Here is a 20,955-nt window from a genome sequence, read left to right on the forward strand (position 1 = left end):
GGCTTTTTTTTCTCTCTCTCTTCTGCTCCGTACCCAGATATGGCTAGCTTTGATGATTAGTCTGCATATTGTTTTGAAAAGATCCTTCAGTTTCTTCTTTACTCTGAGTATGAATAACTCCACTCGAACTCCAAAAGGTTATAAAAGTGTTAGGTTGAGATTTTCGATCTTAGTTTTTTTCTTTCATAAAGGAGGATTACTTTGTAAGCAGACTGTTAAATGTACACTTAATCCTGAGACGTATATTGAGATCAGGTCAGCTGCATATACATGTGGTCATCAGGATGTTATCTTAACATATTTCTGCACACAAGGTAGCTGTCCATCCGTTTTTTTTCTGTTGCTAGGAGACTGGAAAACCCAAACAATATTTGCATCTGATGTGTCTGTACCCTGAGACTTTATATGATAAGAACACTGAAGAAACCTTGTGATGGAGATCATTTCTAAACACTGTTAATGACTTAACAATATAATAATCAAGTGCCTTGTATTATTAATTACCTTATATGAATCATGAAGGAAGGAACATGGCTTTTCTGTGTTTCTGCGTGTGTGTAACTTAGACTATTAGGTGCCACTTAGTCTGCATATGTACAAGAGCATGTTTAGACCAGAAGTGATAAGAAGGGAACTGTGCTTCTTCCGACCTTGTGCAAAACTTCCATCCGTGCCTCGGACGTCAGAAATCCACCACGTGGTTTTCTCTGCTGAACGCTAAACTTCTGTCTATATAAACCTTGTGCGATGTGTTTATCATTGCTTCACTTTCAGCCTTGTGCTGGGAGTGAGCCCGATTGCAATTGTTGTTTGTCTAATAAATATACTTATATGCAGCTCCGGAGTCCTGAGTCCTTCCAGCAACAAGCTGAGTCAAGAGTATTTCTTAGTGTGGAGAAAATATCTCTAAGGCTTGCATCCACAGATGTTTAATAGTAAGAAGAAAATTAAAGGTCAAAATTCTTTGATTCAGCATTAAGTCAAGTGCCATATCTATTCCATTCCTCATATGTGCATTTGCGTGTCAGCTGTTCTTATCTGCTGGCTTCTTCTTTCCTTCTGGCAAAAGCTGTCAAACAGGAAAGGGTTTTAAGAGTAAGAGTTCAAATTAAAATGGCGTGACTGAAAAATGAAATGAGCAAAGCAACATGTAGTTCAGTTACCTACCATCTGGGTGGTTTAACTTGGCTGAGTAGTTCTGGAAGTTCCTCGTCTTTAGTTTCTGGTAACAACAGACTTAACACACCAGATACTAAGGAGATGCTACCCATTAGAATATAGGGTGCTGTTTTATGATATGTCCCTTCAAAATAAAACAAAAAATAATTCAGTTGAACATAATATAATATGAATTAAATTCTTTTTATTTTATTATGAATAAAAAATAAATCACACAATTTTAATCCGAAAACAATATAAATTAAATAATAATTCAGTTAGAAATGCAAATTAAAAGTGTAATTGAATATTGAATATCATTTTCTGAACACACTTTTACCTACCAATATAAGCTAAATATGGGGAGACTGTGCTGCCAATCCGGGCAGCCATTGAGGTGACACCCAGTCCCATGTTCCGCACGACAGTGGGGAAGAGCTCCATGGTGTAGAAATAGACAAAAGCATAGGCCCCAGTTACAACCAGTTTTCCTGTCATCGCCAGGGCGACAGTCAAGGCATTGAGCTCTGAGGTACAGAAGAAAATGGAGCCAACGGTGAGAGTCATGACAACTCAGAGTAGTAGTTAAATGTGCATTGTGCTATAGTAACAATCAGTGTAATATCAGTGAGTTTATATCTAATGCGATTCATAGTCGATGTCTATGTAAAGTAGATATGGTAATGGCTGTACGATTCTCAAATATATGGATATAAGACACACACATACACACACACACACACAAACACACACACACATACACATAATAATGTCAAGGCCAAGATTCCAGGTTGACAAATGTACCACAAACCTTCCGGAACAAACGTGATGAGCAACAACACGGTCCCTCCAAGAAGAAGAGTGAATGGCAGCGTGAAGCGCCGAGGAGCGTAGCGGGTGGTGAACCAGATGAAGATGTAGGCAACGAACTCAGTGCAGGCAGCAAAAAGGCAATACAGGTAAGGATCTCCGTCCAGATTGGGGGTGTTAAAGGACAATCCATAATAAGTCATGGTTAGTGTGATCCTGTGTAGAGTACAGACCTGGTCATTCATCTAGTACCTGAAATGATTATTTCAGTGGCTGTTTATACATGAATGTGCAAGAGAACGTGGAACTCAAGTGGTTCAAATGTTCATTCACCAAATAATGATGTTCAGAATTGTGATGTTCCGTATATTTTCTGTTTTTAGGAGGTCCAACCATGTGTACTTATTCTGACCACCTGTGTCATTCTCAGTTGCCTGAAAAGAAATGACGCACAGTTGATGACGCAGGTATCAGATTGTTGCACTTGTCTCTCAGTTTTAAAATTCAAGTTTCTAAATGTCCATTTATTGTAGCATAAACAAAACACATTAACTAAATCTCCCCCAGTTAACACTTATCCTACCTCCTTATCTACCATATGTAGCCAAGAGGAATTGGATTTATAATGTTACTGGATTCTCAGGAATCACCTTTTCCTCAGCGCTGTGCTCCAGCTGAAAGATGTCGTCTGGAGGAGTGATGCCATTCTTTATGGCTGCAGCTCGAATGATGGCCTCAGCCTCCAGAAACCGGCCCTGTGTGATGAGCCAGCGAGGAGACTCTGGTACATACCTGAGGAGAGCCACAGCATGCTTGGGTATCATTGAACTTATCGCAGTGCATTTATTTAAATTACTTTGATGTGATATTCATTTGTATTGCGCAAGCATGTATTTGACTACTTTATCAAAAGAGAATAGTTTATTATACCCGTACGATTTACCATGGCTTTTTTTCATTGCCAATACAACGGTCACTGGTAATCTGGGAAGAGAAGCACCAGCTACAGGCTCAGAGGGAGCCATTGATGATGTGTCTGTAGTTGTAATCCGAAAATATTCATTAAAAAACACATTATCTCACATAAAGTACTTTCACAGTAGCATGATTGATTACACAACATATGGTGTGTGTGTGTGTGTGTGTGTGTGTGTGTGTGTGTGTGTGTGTGTGTGTGTGTGTGTGTGTGTGTGTGTGAGTGTGTGTGAGTGTGAGTGTGTGTGTGTGTGTGTGTGTGTGTGTGTGTGTGTGTGTGTGTGTGTGTGTGTGTGTGTGTGTGGGTGTGTGTGTGTGTATAACTTACCACCACAGGGGAATATAAAGAAATCCCAGGAGAGACAGTGCTAACTGCAGGGTCCTCCAGCTCCGGATGAAGTATGCAAAGAGTGGCAGAATGGCGTAGCCAATGGCGAAGCAGGAACAGATTCCCAGAATTCCAAAGCTCATGCGGGCGGACTTACTGAGGAGCTCTGAACCTAATGACAAAATATTTAGAATTCAATTGAGCTCGATTTGATGCAGTGATAACATGTCCCATATCCCCATCAGATGTCTTTATAAAGCTTCATTCACACTGCAAGCTTAAGTTGTTTTGTTTGGCTGTTTACATTATTTTCTAAATGTGGCCTATATCAGATTCTAGTATGAAATGGTCACAGTCCTGAACTGACCAGGTGCAAAAAAACAGAAACATTTACAGTTTCATTTTTAACATGATGTGCTGTGGAAGCCAACAAATTTGTGAGCAGATGATAACGAGGATGAGGAGAAAGAGACACATTTTTAATTATGTTTTTTTTGTGGAGCAGTGGTTGTTATTTCTGAACAGAGATGTGTTTAGACTACCTCCATTGCAGCTGTCCTCCATGTTTGTATTCACAGAGTGACTGGGTTAAGGTTCATGGATTCTGATATGACTGTTCAGACTGAGGTCGCTTTCCGAAAAATCCTGTATCTGACTAAGGACCACATATGGAAGTGGCTAGAATTGAAAAGGTCAGATCCATGTGTTATGTGCTGTTCAGACTGTTATGAAAAAACAGATCTGAATCATATATGAGCAAAAGAAATCTGATTTGGGTCACTTTTGCCTGCAGTCTGGACATAGCCTAACAGTCATACGTAGGCATTCTTAGAGGGGAAAACGGGATGCATTTGACACCAAAACATCAAGAAACATGACAATTGAACTCACCAAGCACAAATGCTGCACAGTAATTGGAAACATACGCCATCCCGGCCACAAAGTAAAGCACACAGAACATTTGGTAGCTGTTGGAGGTGGCCTGGACCACACTAAAGACAGTCTGCATCACCATGGCGATGAAGAAGGTGAGCTTCCTGCCATACCTGAGGAGGAAGCATTACGCTTCAGGATAAATATCAGCCACTCTAGCCAGAGTTTTTAGAACATGTATATCCATATATTTACTTGCCAGGCCATGTTGCATATTACATGTGGACAGAAGTAAACTCATGTCTGTCTGTTTTCATAGGCAAGGGCTATAAATTGTATATCATTTTTATCTTTCAATATGTTTTGCTGCAGTTCTTTGTCATGCCCATGTAAGATCTTCCTTATGTTTGTTACATACCTGTCTGATATGATGCCTGAACAAAATGATCCTGCCAGTACTCCAAGGAAAAACACAGTTAGGGTAAAGGGAGCTTTCCAAGCGTCATCACACACCAGATTCCACTATGGACATTAGAAAATGATCATTTGACAAAGACAAATATTGTGTGAGTACCTCTTGTATAGGTGAACTGGTCAATATTATATCTGTTAATATTATGGGTATTATTATGTTACTTTTCTATTTAATTAATCTTGTTATCATGTCATTACTATTACAATGATTATAACCCACATTTTGCTATCACAAGTTACATACAAGTTCATGATACCGTTCATCGTTTAATTAGTGTCAATATCAGCTGCCTGTTTTTCTCATGATTTACACCAGAAGGCAATGTAAGGCCTAGATGGTAACACACTTGCAGCCTCACCTCAGTTACAATGGTGGACACGTATCTCTCCTTGCTGAACACCCAGCCATCCAGTTTAAATATGCTGTTTGAATGTTGTAGTGATAGTTGCGGTAACGGTGCATTATTAACTTACATGTAGCCAAACTTGCTTTGTTAATAAACAGATAGTTACTCACACTTTACGCTGAAACTTCAATTAAACTGCCACGACCATATTTCGGTCAGGGGCTTGTGTTTTATCCACACACGATCATCCCAGTTAGATTGATTAGAACCAAAAGGTAATTTAACCTTGCAGCCTCACCTCAGTTACAATGGTGGACACGTATCTCTCATTGCTGAACACCCAGCCATCCAGACAGCCCTCTGTGTCATTCCTAAAGACAGCATCAGAGTCCCCCTGTTCAGTGTAGCGTCTGCAGCGACTCAGGATGATCTCTCCTTTCACTTCCTCAGTCGGGATGGACAGATTGTAGCCCAGTCCTCCATAGCTACTGTTCAGGAATGGAAGCCTGCAGTGGTGAGGAGGAATGTCCGCCAGGAAAACCATTGCCATTCCCACATATCCATTGGGAATAGCACTGAGACTGAGAAGAGCATAAATAAGTTTCTGAAAAGGTCCCCATTCTCCTAGAAATGCAATGATTTCTTCATAGTCCCTCATGATTTCATCAGATAAAAAAACCTACAAAAACGACTTTAAAAAACTCCGACATACTGGTGGTCTTTGACAACAAGGAACACAATCCCATTTCAAACTTCAGCCGTTGTAGTACAGTGCGGCAACACACAGCTGTATTTATAGCCACTCCGGGACGGGCTATAAATACATTGCACATGGACCAAGTGTTCCAGGGAGCTAAGGATATTTTCTCATTCTGTTAAGAGTTTCCAACACATTTATATCTGTACATTTAGCAAAGAACACAAGACTCTTTAGCAAGACAAAAGTAAAGCAGAAGACACAACCTGACCTGTGAATCCATTTCAAACAACCGTAATGACCCGGTCAATGACAAAGCTGACAAAACGTTGCTGTAAGTGTGGTTATTATTTTAAAGGACTAACATGAAATGTTGTAGGGCTAAAATTCGGTAACCTCAGGTAGAGTCATTTCCTCTGGGACTGAGAGACATTCTGAAAGTGACCCAGAGAAACTTCTCCTTAGAGTGTCTTTCCTGGTGTCTCCAGCAGAGGCGCTAGTTGGACCCCCTCGGAAAGATTTGTCCTCATGGCAGCAGACACATTACAAAGTTATTTTATTTTGTATGTATGATGAAGTGCAGCTACAGCTCCAGTAGGGTACTTTTTGCTGGCCCTACATTCTGGCAACTATGTAGACACTAGACAGTACATATTCCTGGATGCTGTAATCACCAGTTGGAATTCCAACATGGTTCCCCAAACTGACAAATTAACAAACTTCAAAATGAAAAGACATCCCTGTATGGTAATTATCTTGTGTGTACATCACACACTGATTCATTTAGCAGCTCAGTATGATGTAATTTAGCTAAAATGCTAGCATTCCTCATGTTTACTTTATAATGGTCAAGTGAAAAATGTGCATACACACAATAAAAAGATGATTTCTTGTAGTTTTTTCCAATCATTTTCACACTGGTCTCAATACCATGTACACTTTTTCAAAACACTTAACACATTCACTATATGAGTAGACTACGTGAACTAAATTGTGGATGCTTTTGCATTACTTAGATACAAAATGCATTCAATGATCACTTCTTCCGAAATTCATGGATACCTGTCTCAGTCAATGTTAACCACTAGCAAAACTTTGTGTAACTACAGAATTATTTGCAGACATTTGGATACAGTTAACTTTCAAAATTTAGATTGCTGTCGATGGAAAGATGCTGTATTTAGACAGACAAATTAAACTATACACTTGAAATAAGACAGATTATTCTGCTTTCTGTGGAAAATGTTTCAGTTTTCTGCTTTGTTTTGTTTGTTTGCAGTAATACAAAAGTGGTAATACAGTATTTGCATTGAAATGTGCATGTATGAAGGAAAGATTTAAATGTAGTTGTCACTGAAGACATTTTCCCACTGTTATTGCTGTATATGTAAATCATGGGCTATCAATGAAAGGAATTGTGTCATGATACTGTAACTGCTTACCTTGAAATATTTGTGGAATATGGGGTGGATAAGATGTGCTCAAGATTATTTTCTAAAGATTCAAGGTAAAGGAGAATGTTGTTGTACTGTAAATTTGTTCAAAAGTTTATAAAACATTCACACTAAATTCAGAGGACACCACGGATCAGCATTAGGGCTGCAGGACACTTCTAGTGTGTTGTTGTTTCACTTACTGTACTGGGAAAGAAAATTGTCTGCACACTTTTTTGTACTATAGTATACCACAGAAAAACTAGCATGGAGCTGCCTCAAGGCATATAGCTAAATTTCATATTTCAACACTTATTTCAACAATAGCAACACTTAACTGTGCAAAAATAGAGGATACAGCAACACATAATATATTCATTTTGCAATGCTTTAAGTTATCTGTGTTTTTTAGTTCATTGTACATTGAGTGATAAAGTAGTTTCATGGGAGAGAGCATATGCTATAGTTATGGCAGCATGAGTCAGCATTTTGCACCCAAGCCTACTGTGTGAAGAGTTTTGAAAAAGTGGACATGGTATTGAGAAGTGTGAAAATAATGGGAAAAACTCTAATCAATGGAAACATTTATAAAAAGTTCAAACCATACATGTCAGTAAAATTACAAGGGAAATGACAAAAACTCCAATCTAAACGTCAACTTAAAAAAAGAATACGAAGTCCTTAAATGCAAAATACTTCATGTATAAAGTAGAAAATCCTGTCAAAATGTGTTGATAGTTGTTTGAAGTCCTCTCTGATGAAGGGTCAACTCCACCTCACTCCTCAAACTTCCATCTTGGTTGTTTTTATCCACTGACTTCTTTTTCCTGCAAAGCCTGTAAAATAGGAAAAACAAACTTTGTTATAAAAATATTTCATTGATAAATGAAAGGACTACGGACATAAATTCACCATTATTACCCACCATTGGAGAGGTTTCACTTGGCTGATGAGTTCTGGGAGTTCTTCGCCTTTTGTTTCTGGTAAGAGCAGGCTTAAGACACCAGAGATGATGGAGATGGCACCCATTAGAATATAGGGCAGCACACTGTTATATGTCCCTTGGGGGAAAAAAAAGAAATACAATATTTAAGGGGAAAGTATATGTAAAAGACTGAAATGACACATTTGACACAAATACCCACCAATGTAGGCTATGTATGGGGAAAGTGTGCTGCCAATTCTGGCGGCCATGGAGGTGACACCCAATCCCATGTTCCGAACCACAGTGGGGAAGAGCTCCGTGGAGTAGAAATAGACAAAAGAAAAGGCCCCGGTCACAACCAGTTTTCCTGTCATCGCCAAGGCGACAGTCAAGGCATTGAGCTCTGTGGTAGAGGAAGAAAATTGAGTCCAGGATGATAAAGTCCCATCATGGTTATGGACCTACAGTACAGGGGACCTGCCATGTGAAACACAGGCCTGCACTGGCATCCAAACCTGCCAGAAAAGCTGCACGTTTCACCAGTAACATATCCCTTCCTTAAGGCAGCAGTAAGGGGTTTTTGTTTGGCTAGGCAAAAGCCAACAGACTGGCCTTGAGAACACCAACAACAGCAATGTTGGCATTGATAAAAAGCTAGCTAGCTTGTTAACTGATGAATTTTTATGATATATTTGGCACAGATGTTTTTACTTTTTGGGTGGGGTTTCAGAGCCAGATAAAAAACGACATAGTTAATAGCCTAGGTATCTAGGGGGGATGACAGATGTGTTTATTTGTCTATTTATCTATCTATCTATCTATCTATCTATCACATGACCATATACCATCAAAATGAATGTGAGGATGCAATAAAGACTAGTGATCTGCATAAAAACACCTCAAACAGTGGCCAAAACCTGCGTACATCACGCACATTATACATCAGGCAGTATTGTAACCAATGTCACACTAACATATTTGCATCAATCCAACCTGCATGGTGAGAAGCACAATCCCTCAAAGAGATTTGGACCAGGACCCACAAACAGGTGATCGTTCTACTTAAGAGGCTAACAGTTACATTTTAGCACAACAGAGCACAGTAATGTTCTGGCCTGTGTTCCATAAAGTACAAGATTCTAGTCTAACAACATTGTACAAACCTTGAGGGACTAACTCGATTAGCAGCAGCAAAACCCCACCAAGAAGAAGAGTGAATGGCAGCGTGAAGCGCCGAGGAGCGTAGCGGGTGGTGAACCACACAAAGATGTAGGCAACGAACTCAGTGCTGGCAGCGATGAGGCAGTTGAGATAAGGATCTCCGTCCAGATTGGAGGTGTTAAAGGACAGTCCATAGTATGCTATGTTTATGGATATCCTGTAGAAATGGATAAGTTAAGATGACATTTGTAATGACTGATTAACCTCCACTGTTCACCATTTTCTCTGTGTATTTTACGAAGCACCAACCTCAAGAAATCTCATAATTCTTCACATTTTATGTACTGTATCAGTATGGAAGGGTGAGACAAGACCCTTATATCAGTGAAGGTAGCAAACCCCCTTATAGTATTTCATCAATAATATTAGCTGCTTGCTACAAACCTGCTGTTGCCATGCCATACATTTAACTGTGATGCATCCCACAAAGTGGGTACAGCAACAGTTATCTCAGGGAATGCAAACAATGTACCCCAACAAGCTTCTATCACCTAATACATCAACCTAGTAGGGCATTCAGGCCTACAGAACCTTTGAATGTCAGGGACATGGGAGAGGAATGTCTTATCGGGTCATCAAGTAGCCCAGTCAGTCCTTTTCTGTAACAGAACCTTCATGTGTGCTTTTCTGCTCAGATGTCAACAAATATAAACAGGGGACCCATTTGCCCAACCTTTGCAAATTCAGTGATTGTCATAAACTTCGCTGTTTTTCAAATGGCATCACTTCCTCGTCACTACCCTAACTACTCCACAAACTTTCTGATTGGTTCAAAGGACAACCCACAGGGCAACTCAATCCTCAATTGAGGCTGTCAAGACTATACTACGACTGAACATTAGCAGACCTCTGACCACCTGATCACACTCTTGATGCTGTGGCGTGACTGTTTCACAGCTTAATGGAGTTAATTGTCAATGGAATTAGTTCCCCTATCTAGAAGGTCAACTAATTCCATTGGTAATGAACGCCACAGCATTCATCGCTGATCTGATGGAAGCTCCAATGCATTGACAGCTAGCAACATTTATTCAAACTCAACTGGTTAAAAATGTTCATTCACCAAATGATGATGTTCAGAACTGTGATGTTCCTTATATTTTTGGTTTTCAGGAGATCCAGCCAAGTATACTTATTCTGACCACCTGATTCATGCTCAATTGTCTGTAGAAATAGTAATGAAAAACAGAGATATTATATTGGCCACCACTGGCTCACAGCAATCCAAACCACAGCATCTAGTGGGATATCATTGAACTGATTATGTTACCGGATTCTCAGGAATCACCTTTTCCTCAGCGCTGTGCTCCAGCTGAAAGAAGTCGTCTGGAGGAGTGATGCCATTCTTTATGGCTGCAGCTCGAATGATGGCCTCAGCCTCCTGAAACCGGCCCTGTGTGATGAGCCAGCGAGGAGACTCTGGTACATACCTGAGGAGAGCAATGAAGAGCTGAGAGGTCCTCACAACTCACTGAGGCTTTTTAAAAAGGAATACATGGCTCTCAAGGGCACTTGATTAACTAAGGGATACTATTGGATACAGGGTTCAGGTATCCGAACATAATACACAGATGGCAGAATCCAACGAAAGGAACAGTATTCAAACAGAAGAGAAAACAGGCAGTTCCACGGATGAAAAATACAGTTCAGGTCCATAAATCCAGAAAACAAAGCAGTTCAGAACCAGTCCAACAAGGGCAGTCCAAAAAGACTTGACCAGAGGAAAAGGCAGAGTCACAGAAAAACCTGAGATTCCAAAACAACAGGGAGAAGGCTTCGGTCTGGACTTGGGTCAAATGCATCAAGGGCTACAAAGACCAAGCAGAGAGCATGACAGGAAACTGGTTGAAATACTCATACACAATGATTAGATCACGTCACGTGACACTGAACATGAGACTGAGATGAGGTGAACAACTAGAAGGTGAGGTCATCACAAAACTGAAAAATACCTGTACGAATGCTGACAATGACCAAAAACGGCCACCAGATGTCAACAAGTCCAAAGCCATGACACAGAGATGGTAATATGGGTGTGATGCGAAGCGTAGTTCAACAACATAAGCAGTATAATTTTAAACAGCACAGTTGATAATGGAAGCATTATTTAAGTAACTGTACTTCATATTGCACATTCATATAGTGTGTGTGTGTGTGTGTGTGTGTGTGTGTGTGTGTGTGTGTGTGTGTGTGTGTGTGTGTGTATAAACTTACCACCACAGGGGAATATAAAGAAATCCCAGGAGAGACAGTGCCAACTGCAGGGTCCTCCAGCTCCGGATGAAGTATGCAAAGAGTGGCAGAATGGCGTAGCCAATGGCGAAGCATGAACAGACTCCCAGAATTCCAAAGCTCATGCGGGCGGACTTACTGAGGAGCTCTGCACCTAACAGTGGGAGAAATGGCATAAAGGCAGGAATTCAAGAACGTTGTATCATATTAATTAACTATACATTTCTCACAAGCATTCCCAGAAGGCAAAACATGATGAATGAGACCAATACAGACACGACAGTATAACCAACCAAGAATGAAGGCAGTACAGTAATTGGCAACGTCCATCATTCCCACAAAACAGTACACCACACAGAACATTTCCCAGCTGTTGGAGGCGATCAGGACCAGGCTGAACACAGTCAGCAAAGCCTTGCTGGAAAAGAAGGTGAGCTTCCTGCCATACCTGAGGAGAAATGTCAAAGGAGAAATAAATCGCAGGTCTTCAGACATTGACTGCTTGCAGATACAACCCCAAATCAGAAAAAGTTGGGATGGTATGGTAAATTAAAATTAAAATGGAAAACAGTGATTTGTAAATTCTCTTTGGCCTGCATTACATTGAAAACAATACAACAGCACATTATTTGATGTTTTACCTCATGAATTTAATTGTTTTCTCAAAATAAACACCGATTCTTGCAACATATTTAAAAAAAAGTTGGGACAGTAAAGCATTTACCACTTTGTAATGTTGCCATTCCTTTTCACAACACTAAAGATGTTTAGGGACTGAAGACACCAAGTGATGAAGCGTTTCAGGTGTAACTTTGTCCCATTCTTCCTGCAAACAAGTCTTAACATATGCAATGGTACTGGGTCTTCGTTGTCGCATTTTGCGTTTCAAAATGCGCCACACATTCTCTACAAGTCAGGACTGCAGGCTGGCCAGTCCAGCACCCGCACACTCTTCTTCCTCAGCCATGCCTTCGAAATGTGTGCAGACTGTGGTTTTGCATTGTCTTGTTCAAATATGCATGGGCGTCCCTGGAAAGGATGTCGTCTTGAAGGCAGCATATGTTGCTCCAAAATCTCTATGTACCTTTTGGCATTAATGGTGCCATCACAGAAATGTAAGTTACCTTTGCCAAGGGCACTGACACAACCCCATACCATGACAGACCCTGGCTTTTGGACTTGTTGCTGATAACAGTCTGGATGGTCCTTTTCTTCTTTGGTCTGGAGCACATGGCATCCATTTCTTCCAAAAAAGACCTGAAATACTGATTCGTCTGACCACAATACACGTTTCCACTTTGTGATGGTCCATCCCAGATGCCTCCGTGCCTGGAGAAGTCGTCACTACATCACTAGTTTCAAATCACATCATTATTTAATTATTCTACCTCATTACTACCCCTAAATTGCCCCAGTCCCAACTTTTTTTGGAATGTGTTGCAGGCCTGAATGGCAGGAATGGATGTATATTTACAAATCAAATGTAGTTGACCAGATAAAAACATGACATGTCTTGTGTTCATATACTGTCTGCAATGAAATACAAGTCAAGATACATTCATAAATCATTTGCATTTTCCATACCGTCCCAACTTTTTCTGATTTGGGGTTGTAGATCCAACTTACTGTAGTACTCCAAATAACTGTAGTACGTATTCAAGAGCAATTCGTTTACAACCATTTGTTGTTCTTCTTGAAGCATCGTAGAAGTTAGACTGAATGTTACCTCAGTCAATGACTGCAGACTCACTTACTGTATATGGGGATGTTCTCCCTACAGTGCTTATAGGTAGATTCTGTTAGATCTTTAAACAGGTTGTCAAAACCCCTGGGATTTGAAAGGATTATAACATTCAAATGAAGCATACTAACATTAATAAGGTTTATATCTAAACCTTGTATGGTTTTTAAGTACTTCTGGATACTATCTGAAGAGAGGATATTGTTAGAGAAATTCTACATTTGTAAATCTAACTGAAACTAATGCTGAGCATATACTGTAGTTATGGCAGCATAAGTCACTTTTGTGTGAAGTATGAAGTGTTTTGGTTGTTTGGTAGTTGTAGTGCAATTTGTACCAAAGGTTAACGGATGTGCTTAGGTGTGTTTCTTTAAAAACCCACTGTGTGATGAGTTTTGAAAAAGAGGACATGGTATTGAGAGTAAGTAAGTGTGAAAATGATTGGAAAAAATGAATGGCATTTATGAGTATTCACAGATTCAAAGGGGATGAAGCATTGTTTCTTGGAATTGTTACATACCTGTCTGATATGATGCCTGAACAAAATGATCCTGCCAGTACTCCAAGGAAAAACACAGTTACGGTAAAGGGAGCTTTCCAAGCGTCATCACACACCAGATTCCACTGTGGACAAATATCGTGAAACTATCAATTTACAGAAATGGCAATTAAGAACGCTATATCCAGCAAACGCAATCCAATGTTATATACAATGTAATCCCATGGGCCATGCATCTGCAAGCAAGATGCAAGTAGGCCATTTGTTTTTGCCACTGTCAGGACATAATGTATTATCATTATCTGACAACATGGAGCAGATCCCTACAGAGATAAACCTGTGTCTGTTTACCTGCATGGTTGGGAGGGTTACTTTAAAAATGTACAAATGATACAGTTACTGATTGCCTGTTAAAAATTGTATTCAGTAACCTTATCCAAGTATCACAATATTCAAGTAATGTAACTTGATTACTTTTGGATTACCTCAATGCCAAATGTGCAAATGAAGACAACAGAAAAGAGACATCAATAAGATGGCTTTTACTTAAGCGTATTCTGTAAGTCAACAGCACAATGTAACCTTAGAATAGAAAATGTGTTTCTGCAGGTTAAGAGGTGAACCTTAAACCGGTTGTGCAAAAAGTTAAGTTACTCGCACCTCAATGCCAAATGTGCAAATGAAGACAACAGAAAAGATGGCTTTTACTTCAATTCAATTATCATTGTATAACTGTAGGAAATTACTATTTCTCTAGTCTCTGGAGTTTAGTTTCAGTCTCTGTAGAAAATGACTTTTGTCAATGATAGAGGATATAATGTAATGTAATGAGGACATTGTTATTGTATTTTAATCTGCTTGCTTATCCTGTGTGCTGAGGCCTACAGGAGGCCTACTCTCTTGCTGAGGCAAACCACCTGTTTTTGTACTGATAGTCATGCATACCGATCTTCTCTTAAGGACATATTCTGAGATCACTGCTGTAACTTCTGTAGCGATGGGACGGGAGAATACCGCCCTTTGTCTGTCATGAAACCTGTTTTTTATACTCACATATAGGCTGGCTGCGCCCAGCTTTTCTTTGGAGTCTGTTCATGACATTTGGTTGTGACACACTTCCTCTTTTGCAAAAGATAAAGTACTGATTTAATTCTGATTGCTGGTCTCTGTCTCATCAATATTAACGTCTTAATATGATTTATCTAACGGTCAAAGATTAAAATGTAATAATCAAACTGGGGGAAAAATTGTTAATTTAAATTTAAATCCATTTTGCAAATTAAATCAACTGAATTATTGTAAATCAAATGTTGTTTTCACAAAGACTACATGTCATGCCATTTATTATTAAGGTAATTTAAACATTTAATTTTGTCTTTACTGATTAGAACCAAAAGGTAATTTAACCTTACAGCCTCACCTCAGTTACAATGGTGGACACGTATCTCTCCTTGCTGAACACCCAGCCATCCAGACAGCCCTCTGTATCATTGCCAAACACAGCATCAGAGTCCCCCTGTTCAATGTAGCGTCTGCAGCGACTCAGGATGATCTTTCCTTTCACTTCTTCAGTCGGGATGGACAGATTGTAGCCCAGTCCCCCATAGCTACTGTTCAAGAATGGAAGCCTGCAGTGGTGAGGAGGAATGTCCGCCAGGAAAACCATGGATAATGCCGTATATCCACTGGGGATAGCACTGAGACTCAGGAGGATGTAAATGAGTGCTTGAAAAGGCCCCCACTCTCCTAGAATTGCAATTATTTCATCATACTCCCTCATCGTGTAATTTTAATGAAAAGGACTTAAACATATCAGAAGCAACACCATGCGTGTGGAGTTTCTTTGACAGAGACTAAGACTATCTCGACTGTAAAACCTTTGCCCAATCACACATGTATGGGAAGTGCAGAGGGGTGGAGTTTTTACTGGGTTCAATATGATCACCATGATAAGCATTTCACACATTCTGCCCTCTGGTCGTGCAACTATTGACTATTGACTATTACATGGAAACCACAGTAATAATAATAATAATAATATGAATTCATCCAAATAATGCTAAGCATGGCATATTAAAGGCATTACAGAACGTTTGCAAGTGTATTTATTCTCCTTTGTAGAAAGATTCACAATCCTGTTCAATGAAATGAACGCTCTCTAGTTCGCAAGTAGGTTCACGAGCACAAGCCTAGTCAGGGTCTAATTTAGAAAAGTATTTTTTCAAGGAGTAATGTCTTGTGAAATAGTATTTACAAAAGTCTTGTTGTGTTTTGTGGAATGCTGGCTGTGAATGAGCTTTTGTCATTGTGTAGATTATTGGAGATTGTGATACGAATGACTATAAATCTAGTGAGCAATATCTGGGTCTCAAAAGGCTCCCATAACATTCAGACCACAGAGCCAGAGAAAATGCGGAACGACTGAAACGTCTGGAACTAGAAAATCCAGGTGATCTATCTTTAAAAGTTATTTTTAATAGGCAGTTCGTACCTGAATGAAAAGAGACTTATTTATGTAATTCATTAGTTAATGAGAGCAATCTGACCACTTCAATGTTAACCAATGTATGGTTTGTCTTACCATAGGCATCACTTTTCACATCCAGAACCTCACTGCTAATGGCTCACTACATTACGTAACTAATATTAGTTAACACTTTATTGATGTTGACTTCTCCTTTCAAGTAATGTTCACAGACCCACATTGCAGGCCAAAGGTACATCCTCTAATTACAGCTGTATTTGGTTTGACCCCCACTTAGTAAGATGTGCACACTAGTGACACAGACTACACACAGATACACACACAGGCACACAGAGATTAGACATTTGCATAGTGAGACAATACAAGAAGGCGTACAAGCAAGTACTCTAGCTCTCTACACCCATTCTGTGTAACTTTACACTGAGACCATAATGTAGGTCTTTGTGTCTAATGTTTGACAGGAGAATATGAGTGTCCATAAAACAATGGACTGGTTGAATATTAAACACAAAAAAAGAATTGAATGTCTTGCATCTTGTTTGTTTATAAGACACCCTTTCAACTGATTTAATTCAGTCTTTGATTATTGATTGTCTTAACGATTACATAATATTATTTGGCTCTTATGATGATTACCATAGAGGCCTGTTAATTGGTTACAGAGAACTGGAAACACAGCTGGTCCCAACTGAAAAGGGCTCAGTCTACTCAGGACAACCTTCACCTCCGCCGTCTGGACTCTGCTCTTTGGTAATCACCTGAGAAGACACAAGCCCCGCTACCCATCCCACTTTCTAGCACATAATCACTCCATGTGGAAATAGATGAGTTCACAAACAACCAATGAATTTGATCTACGGTTTATATTTCCCAACTTTTCATATTATGGAGGTTTGCTCAGTGAACAGGTGCCACTTGTTTCTGTGACATACTGACACTACGGCAGCAAGAGCATTTTTAGCTAACTAGTTAACATTAGACAGAAGATATAGTGGATCTTTTGTAAAATTAGCCTTGGCATTTAGGTCAAGAAGTCATCTTTTTTTGTGTGGTGTGTGAGACGTTCCTTGTGGTGTGTGAGACGTTGTGAGGAAGAAACTGATAGGAGGGTTCATGGCTGTAGATGGGAGTGTTGGGTCGTGAGTGTGTGAGACTGCTTTTGAAGTTAGGTTGTATGTTCTGGGAAGGTGGTCCTCTGCTCCCCTTGGTGAAACAGCAGGTAAAAAGAGAGGGTTGAGAGAGAGAGAGATAGTGTGTGTATGTGTGTGTGTGTGTGGCTGAAAAAGCTGTTGAAAAAAAAGAAGCTGGATAGTGAATGGTGATCATCAAGGCGATGTGGCCAAAGTGTCGGAGCCAGGTCACTTGACAGACGTCCGTGGTGGTGAACCTCCCGTTCACTGGGATGTGGATCCTTCAGCGCCTACACTAAGTAACGCTGAGCAGACGTTTGCTGGTGTCTCAGTTGTACAGGGAGGTGATTAGTCCTAGAAAAAAGGTAAAAAGAGAGGGTTGAGAGAAAGAGAGTGTGTGTGTGTGTGTGTGTGTGTGGCTGAAAATGCTGGGCGGGTCCCTTTCGTAAGTGCTGGGCATAAGCTACTGAGGCGTTTGCTGGAATTCCCCGTCAGCGTTGAAATGGTGATTTTGGAAAACGTTTTTGGAAAACTTCATGTGTGCCTGTTACAGCGTGTCAGAGTTGATACAGGGTTTCAATTAAATCGAAGTTCAAATGAATTCCAAATTCGTTTTGGTGGGTAGTCTGTCAACTCGGGCCTAGTCACGTTAAGTGGTTCACCTTTGCAGAGACTAGAGGGCACAGGAATGTGTACAAATTTCACACCCTGAGTTAAACAGCCCGAAAGGCCTTGACTCCCGTCAGGCTTTCTTTCCACAGTTGGGATCAGTACACAGAAGCAAACGTGCTGGAGGAGATCTGCATGCACCTCCAAAAGAGTTTACTCAAACACCGGGGCCTCTGGATCTGCCATTCATCCAGCCATACTGGGTCTTCAAAAATGGAACATCACATTGTAACGCACCCTAAAAGGGGCGTTCAGGCTCGGACGCAAAGATCAGAGTACGTGCAAGTGAAACCACAACACTGTTCTTAATAGGAAAATAGATTTATTTAAAGCTACTCAAGGGAATTGACAAGAGATATAAAACATTAAAATACACTTTAAGTTGATCTAAAAGTTCAAGGGTCTGTCTGGGGTGTCCAGGTAGGTCCGTATTGTTTCAGCACCGTGCGCGTCAGTCCCGTTCCCTCGGGACACGGCCAGGCAAGCCGTCTTCTAGTTCTCTGAAGTCACCCGAGGCACAGCTTGGTCAGGGTCAATGGCCTGCAGTCACCAAGCAACCCTCTCATCTGGACCAACCGTAATGCACGGACACCCAGCGTTAGACAGTACTCAACAATTACATCAAACACAGAGAAAGGGATAGAGAACCCACACCAAAAATGATTTGCGATCACGACCACCAACCTTAATGCACGGACACCCAGTGTTAGACAGTACTGCCGTCAGCTTGTGAACTCGGGTATAAATAGGAACAATGTGATGGGAACAACCTAGGGAGAGGAGTGGCATAGTACTACGCACCGGTGATTAATTAGTGATTATGCTACACATGTGAGGTAGAAAAGGTTCGTGTTAAGTGCTCATTTAGAGTGCCAATCACCACTACAATCCTGTGAAACACTACACGACACTCAGAACACACCGTGAACCACTGCAAGTCACCCTCAGGCCCAAAACACAAACACAAATCAACAAAAAATAATACCAAAAAAACCCAAACTAAGCTTACTCTGTGTAAACCTCTAGACCAGCTCTTGTCTTACAGCCCTCACACACACACAGTCACAGATGTGCCGCGCTAAAGGAACTGTTCAGCTATCAACTTTCTGTCAAGATTAACGTCAACCAGTTAAGGGGGGGGGGACCTTTGTTTTGTTCATATAGAAAATTGTTTGGTTACCAAAGAATGTTCTCTTTTTTTCCGTAACCTGATGCTTGATAGCCTGAAGCGCACACGCGAGGAAGGGAATGTGTCTAAAGTGGTGGAAGAAGATAATAGAATACTATTTCTAAAATAATGATAAAGTGTTTTTTTGTCCTGATCATCAGTGAATAGATAATGAAATATTAAACTGTATTATATCCTATCAGGTTGCTCCACAACCACCATACGGATGTAAGGCTCTAAGTGGCCGAGAATCCTTGGACTGTAAAACACAGATGACCTTCTAGTTACAACTGCTCTGCAGTAATTAGGTGTGGGTCAGATGGGTGCAGATTATGTCTCTGATATCTTTGTCATATTGTATGGGTTCATTTGAATGGTCTCAGTCCTGCAGCTGAATAGATTCGTTTTAACATAGATCTCAGAAACATGGGAATTCTGATCTCTGTCGGCTGCAGGTAACCCCCCTCTGGAGGTGACCAACACCTCCATTCGTCCTCTGTGTGGGATCCCTATCAGGGTAAACACCAAATTCATTATTGAACACTGCTAACGCTATACATGAAAGTATGTACACACAAAAAAAGGATCAACAAAACCGAAAATCATCCCTTACTTCTGACAGTTGTACTATATTTCCCTTCATGTAATGTCTGTAAATTAACGAAGAATTAAGAATACTCCAGCAGGACTCCATTTAAGTGTTCCTCAGTCCAGTATTTATTTGTGAATTGCATTGACATGTGATGCAAAGTATTGTGGCATTACAATGAATACACAGCTGAGTGTGCATATGTCATTAACAGGAGCTAATTTTAAAAAAGCAAGAAAAAGAAAAAATGGCAAAACCTAAACCAAAAGAAGTTGCATGTCAAATGCAATGACATCATGCTCAGTTGATAGGATGCTAAACTAAAAATGCAACAAGACAGACTTTCATGACAAAAGCACAAATCTCTGACACAGTTTGGCTGCTCATAAAGTATGCTCCTCATTCGCCCAGGCCTAATGTCCCTTAACATCATTTCATTTCTCAGGCCTGTTCATGATCACCTACAGTCTCGAATGCTTTCTGACACACAGGACACTAGTGTTCTCTGACATAACTGACTGAATTCATCAGAACATAAAACTGACTATGATGATTAAAGGCACAGTTTGCGATTCTGGTGAAAAGTTGAAAGGCTGTAATTTGATTGGCTCAACAGCCAATGACACCCCTCCCCTCTGTGTTGGCTGGAATGGTATAAGGATCAGTATTAGCCACTTTATTTGTTTCCCATTTACAGTGACAGGATTGGATACGAACTCTGGAGGGTTTTAAGGCACACAGAATGGACAGCGAGAAGACTTTGAGAAGCATATCGCAGAATTTGTGTAAAAAGTGTATTTGATTTTAAAAGAATGGCAGACTGCATCTCTCAGGGACCCAAAGGCATTACGGTGCCACCCCCATCGTGACTGAATGAGAGTGACCAAGCCGAGTATCTCTAACATTTAACTATAGTTGCAGTACAACAAAGCATTTGGGTAACCAAACCCAGGGATTTTGGACTAACCAGGAGCAAGGTTATATGGTCTATGGTGGTTACGGCCCTAATCAAACTGACTGCACTGATGTAGACAGACACCTTAAATGGGATGTTACATTTTTACATTTAGTCATTTAGCAGACGCTTTTATCCAAAGCGACTTACTAGTTTGTATATACATTTGACATCTACACTGATGGCACACTGCACATCAGGAGCAATTAGGGGTTCAGTGTCTTGCTCAAGGACGCTTCGACAGTG

General features: G+C 40.4%; 2 protein-coding genes and 1 long non-coding RNA gene across 4 annotated transcripts; all 3 read right to left on the reverse strand.

Moving 5' to 3' along the window:
• Positions 1-913: 913 nt before the first annotated feature.
• On the reverse strand, positions 914-6,979 carry LOC105897389 (solute carrier family 22 member 5-like). Its single transcript, XM_031587378.2, has 10 exons — positions 5,264-6,979; positions 4,563-4,666; positions 4,163-4,317; positions 3,272-3,443; positions 2,619-2,760; positions 2,302-2,402; positions 1,970-2,184; positions 1,503-1,685; positions 1,168-1,303; positions 914-1,069 (listed from the first exon to the last, which is right to left on the reverse strand). The coding sequence occupies exons 1-10, from the start codon at positions 5,621-5,623 to the stop codon at positions 1,006-1,008; spliced, it is 1,632 nt and encodes a 543-aa protein (XP_031443238.1). The 5' UTR covers positions 5,624-6,979; the 3' UTR covers positions 914-1,005.
• Positions 6,980-7,592: 613 nt separating this feature from the next.
• Positions 7,593-15,616, reverse strand: LOC105897375 (solute carrier family 22 member 4-like). 2 transcript variants are annotated; one of them, XM_031587519.2, is made up of 10 exons: positions 15,134-15,616; positions 13,735-13,838; positions 11,767-11,921; positions 11,456-11,627; positions 10,512-10,671; positions 10,305-10,405; positions 9,184-9,398; positions 8,241-8,423; positions 8,021-8,156; positions 7,593-7,931 (listed from the first exon to the last, which is right to left on the reverse strand). In XM_031587519.2, the coding sequence occupies exons 1-10, from the start codon at positions 15,491-15,493 to the stop codon at positions 7,817-7,819; spliced, it is 1,701 nt and encodes a 566-aa protein (XP_031443379.1). In that variant the 5' UTR covers positions 15,494-15,616; the 3' UTR covers positions 7,593-7,816. The 2 variants fall into 2 exon arrangements, with proteins under 2 accessions (XP_031443379.1, XP_031443380.1); XM_031587520.2 differs by having other exon boundaries at positions 10,530-10,671; positions 15,134-15,614.
• Positions 15,617-18,304: 2,688 nt separating this feature from the next.
• On the reverse strand, positions 18,305-19,058 carry LOC116225269. Its single transcript, XR_004166017.2, has 2 exons — positions 18,682-19,058; positions 18,305-18,563 (listed from the first exon to the last, which is right to left on the reverse strand). It is a non-coding gene; the product is annotated as an uncharacterized LOC116225269 (long non-coding RNA).
• Between the last annotated feature and the right edge of the window lie 1,897 nt (positions 19,059-20,955).

The sequence above is a fragment of the Clupea harengus genome, chromosome 20 (genome assembly GCF_900700415.2).
Source record: "Clupea harengus chromosome 20, Ch_v2.0.2, whole genome shotgun sequence".
In the NCBI taxonomy this organism is placed as follows: Eukaryota; Metazoa; Chordata; class Actinopteri; order Clupeiformes; family Clupeidae; genus Clupea; species Clupea harengus.

Excerpts from the sequence above, each read along its gene's own strand:
- LOC105897389 (XM_031587378.2), bottom strand. The coding sequence starts at position 5,623 with ATGAGGGACTATGAAGAAATCATTGCATTTCTAGGAGAATGGGGACCT. Across the intron at positions 4,667-5,263 it reads TGTCCACCATTGTAACTGAG|TGGAATCTGGTGTGTGATGA; the intron begins GTGAGGCTGCAA and ends TAATGTCCATAG. Across the intron at positions 1,304-1,502 it reads CCCATATTTAGCTTATATTG|GGACATATCATAAAACAGCA; the intron begins GTAGGTAAAAGT and ends TTTATTTTGAAG.
- LOC105897375 (XM_031587519.2), bottom strand. The coding sequence starts at position 15,493 with ATGAGGGAGTATGATGAAATAATTGCAATTCTAGGAGAGTGGGGGCCT. Across the intron at positions 11,628-11,766 it reads CTGTACTGCCTTCATTCTTG|GTGCAGAGCTCCTCAGTAAG; the intron begins GTTGGTTATACT and ends TCCCACTGTTAG. Across the intron at positions 7,932-8,020 it reads CAAGTGAAACCTCTCCAATG|GCTTTGCAGGAAAAAGAAGT; the intron begins GTGGGTAATAAT and ends CCTATTTTACAG.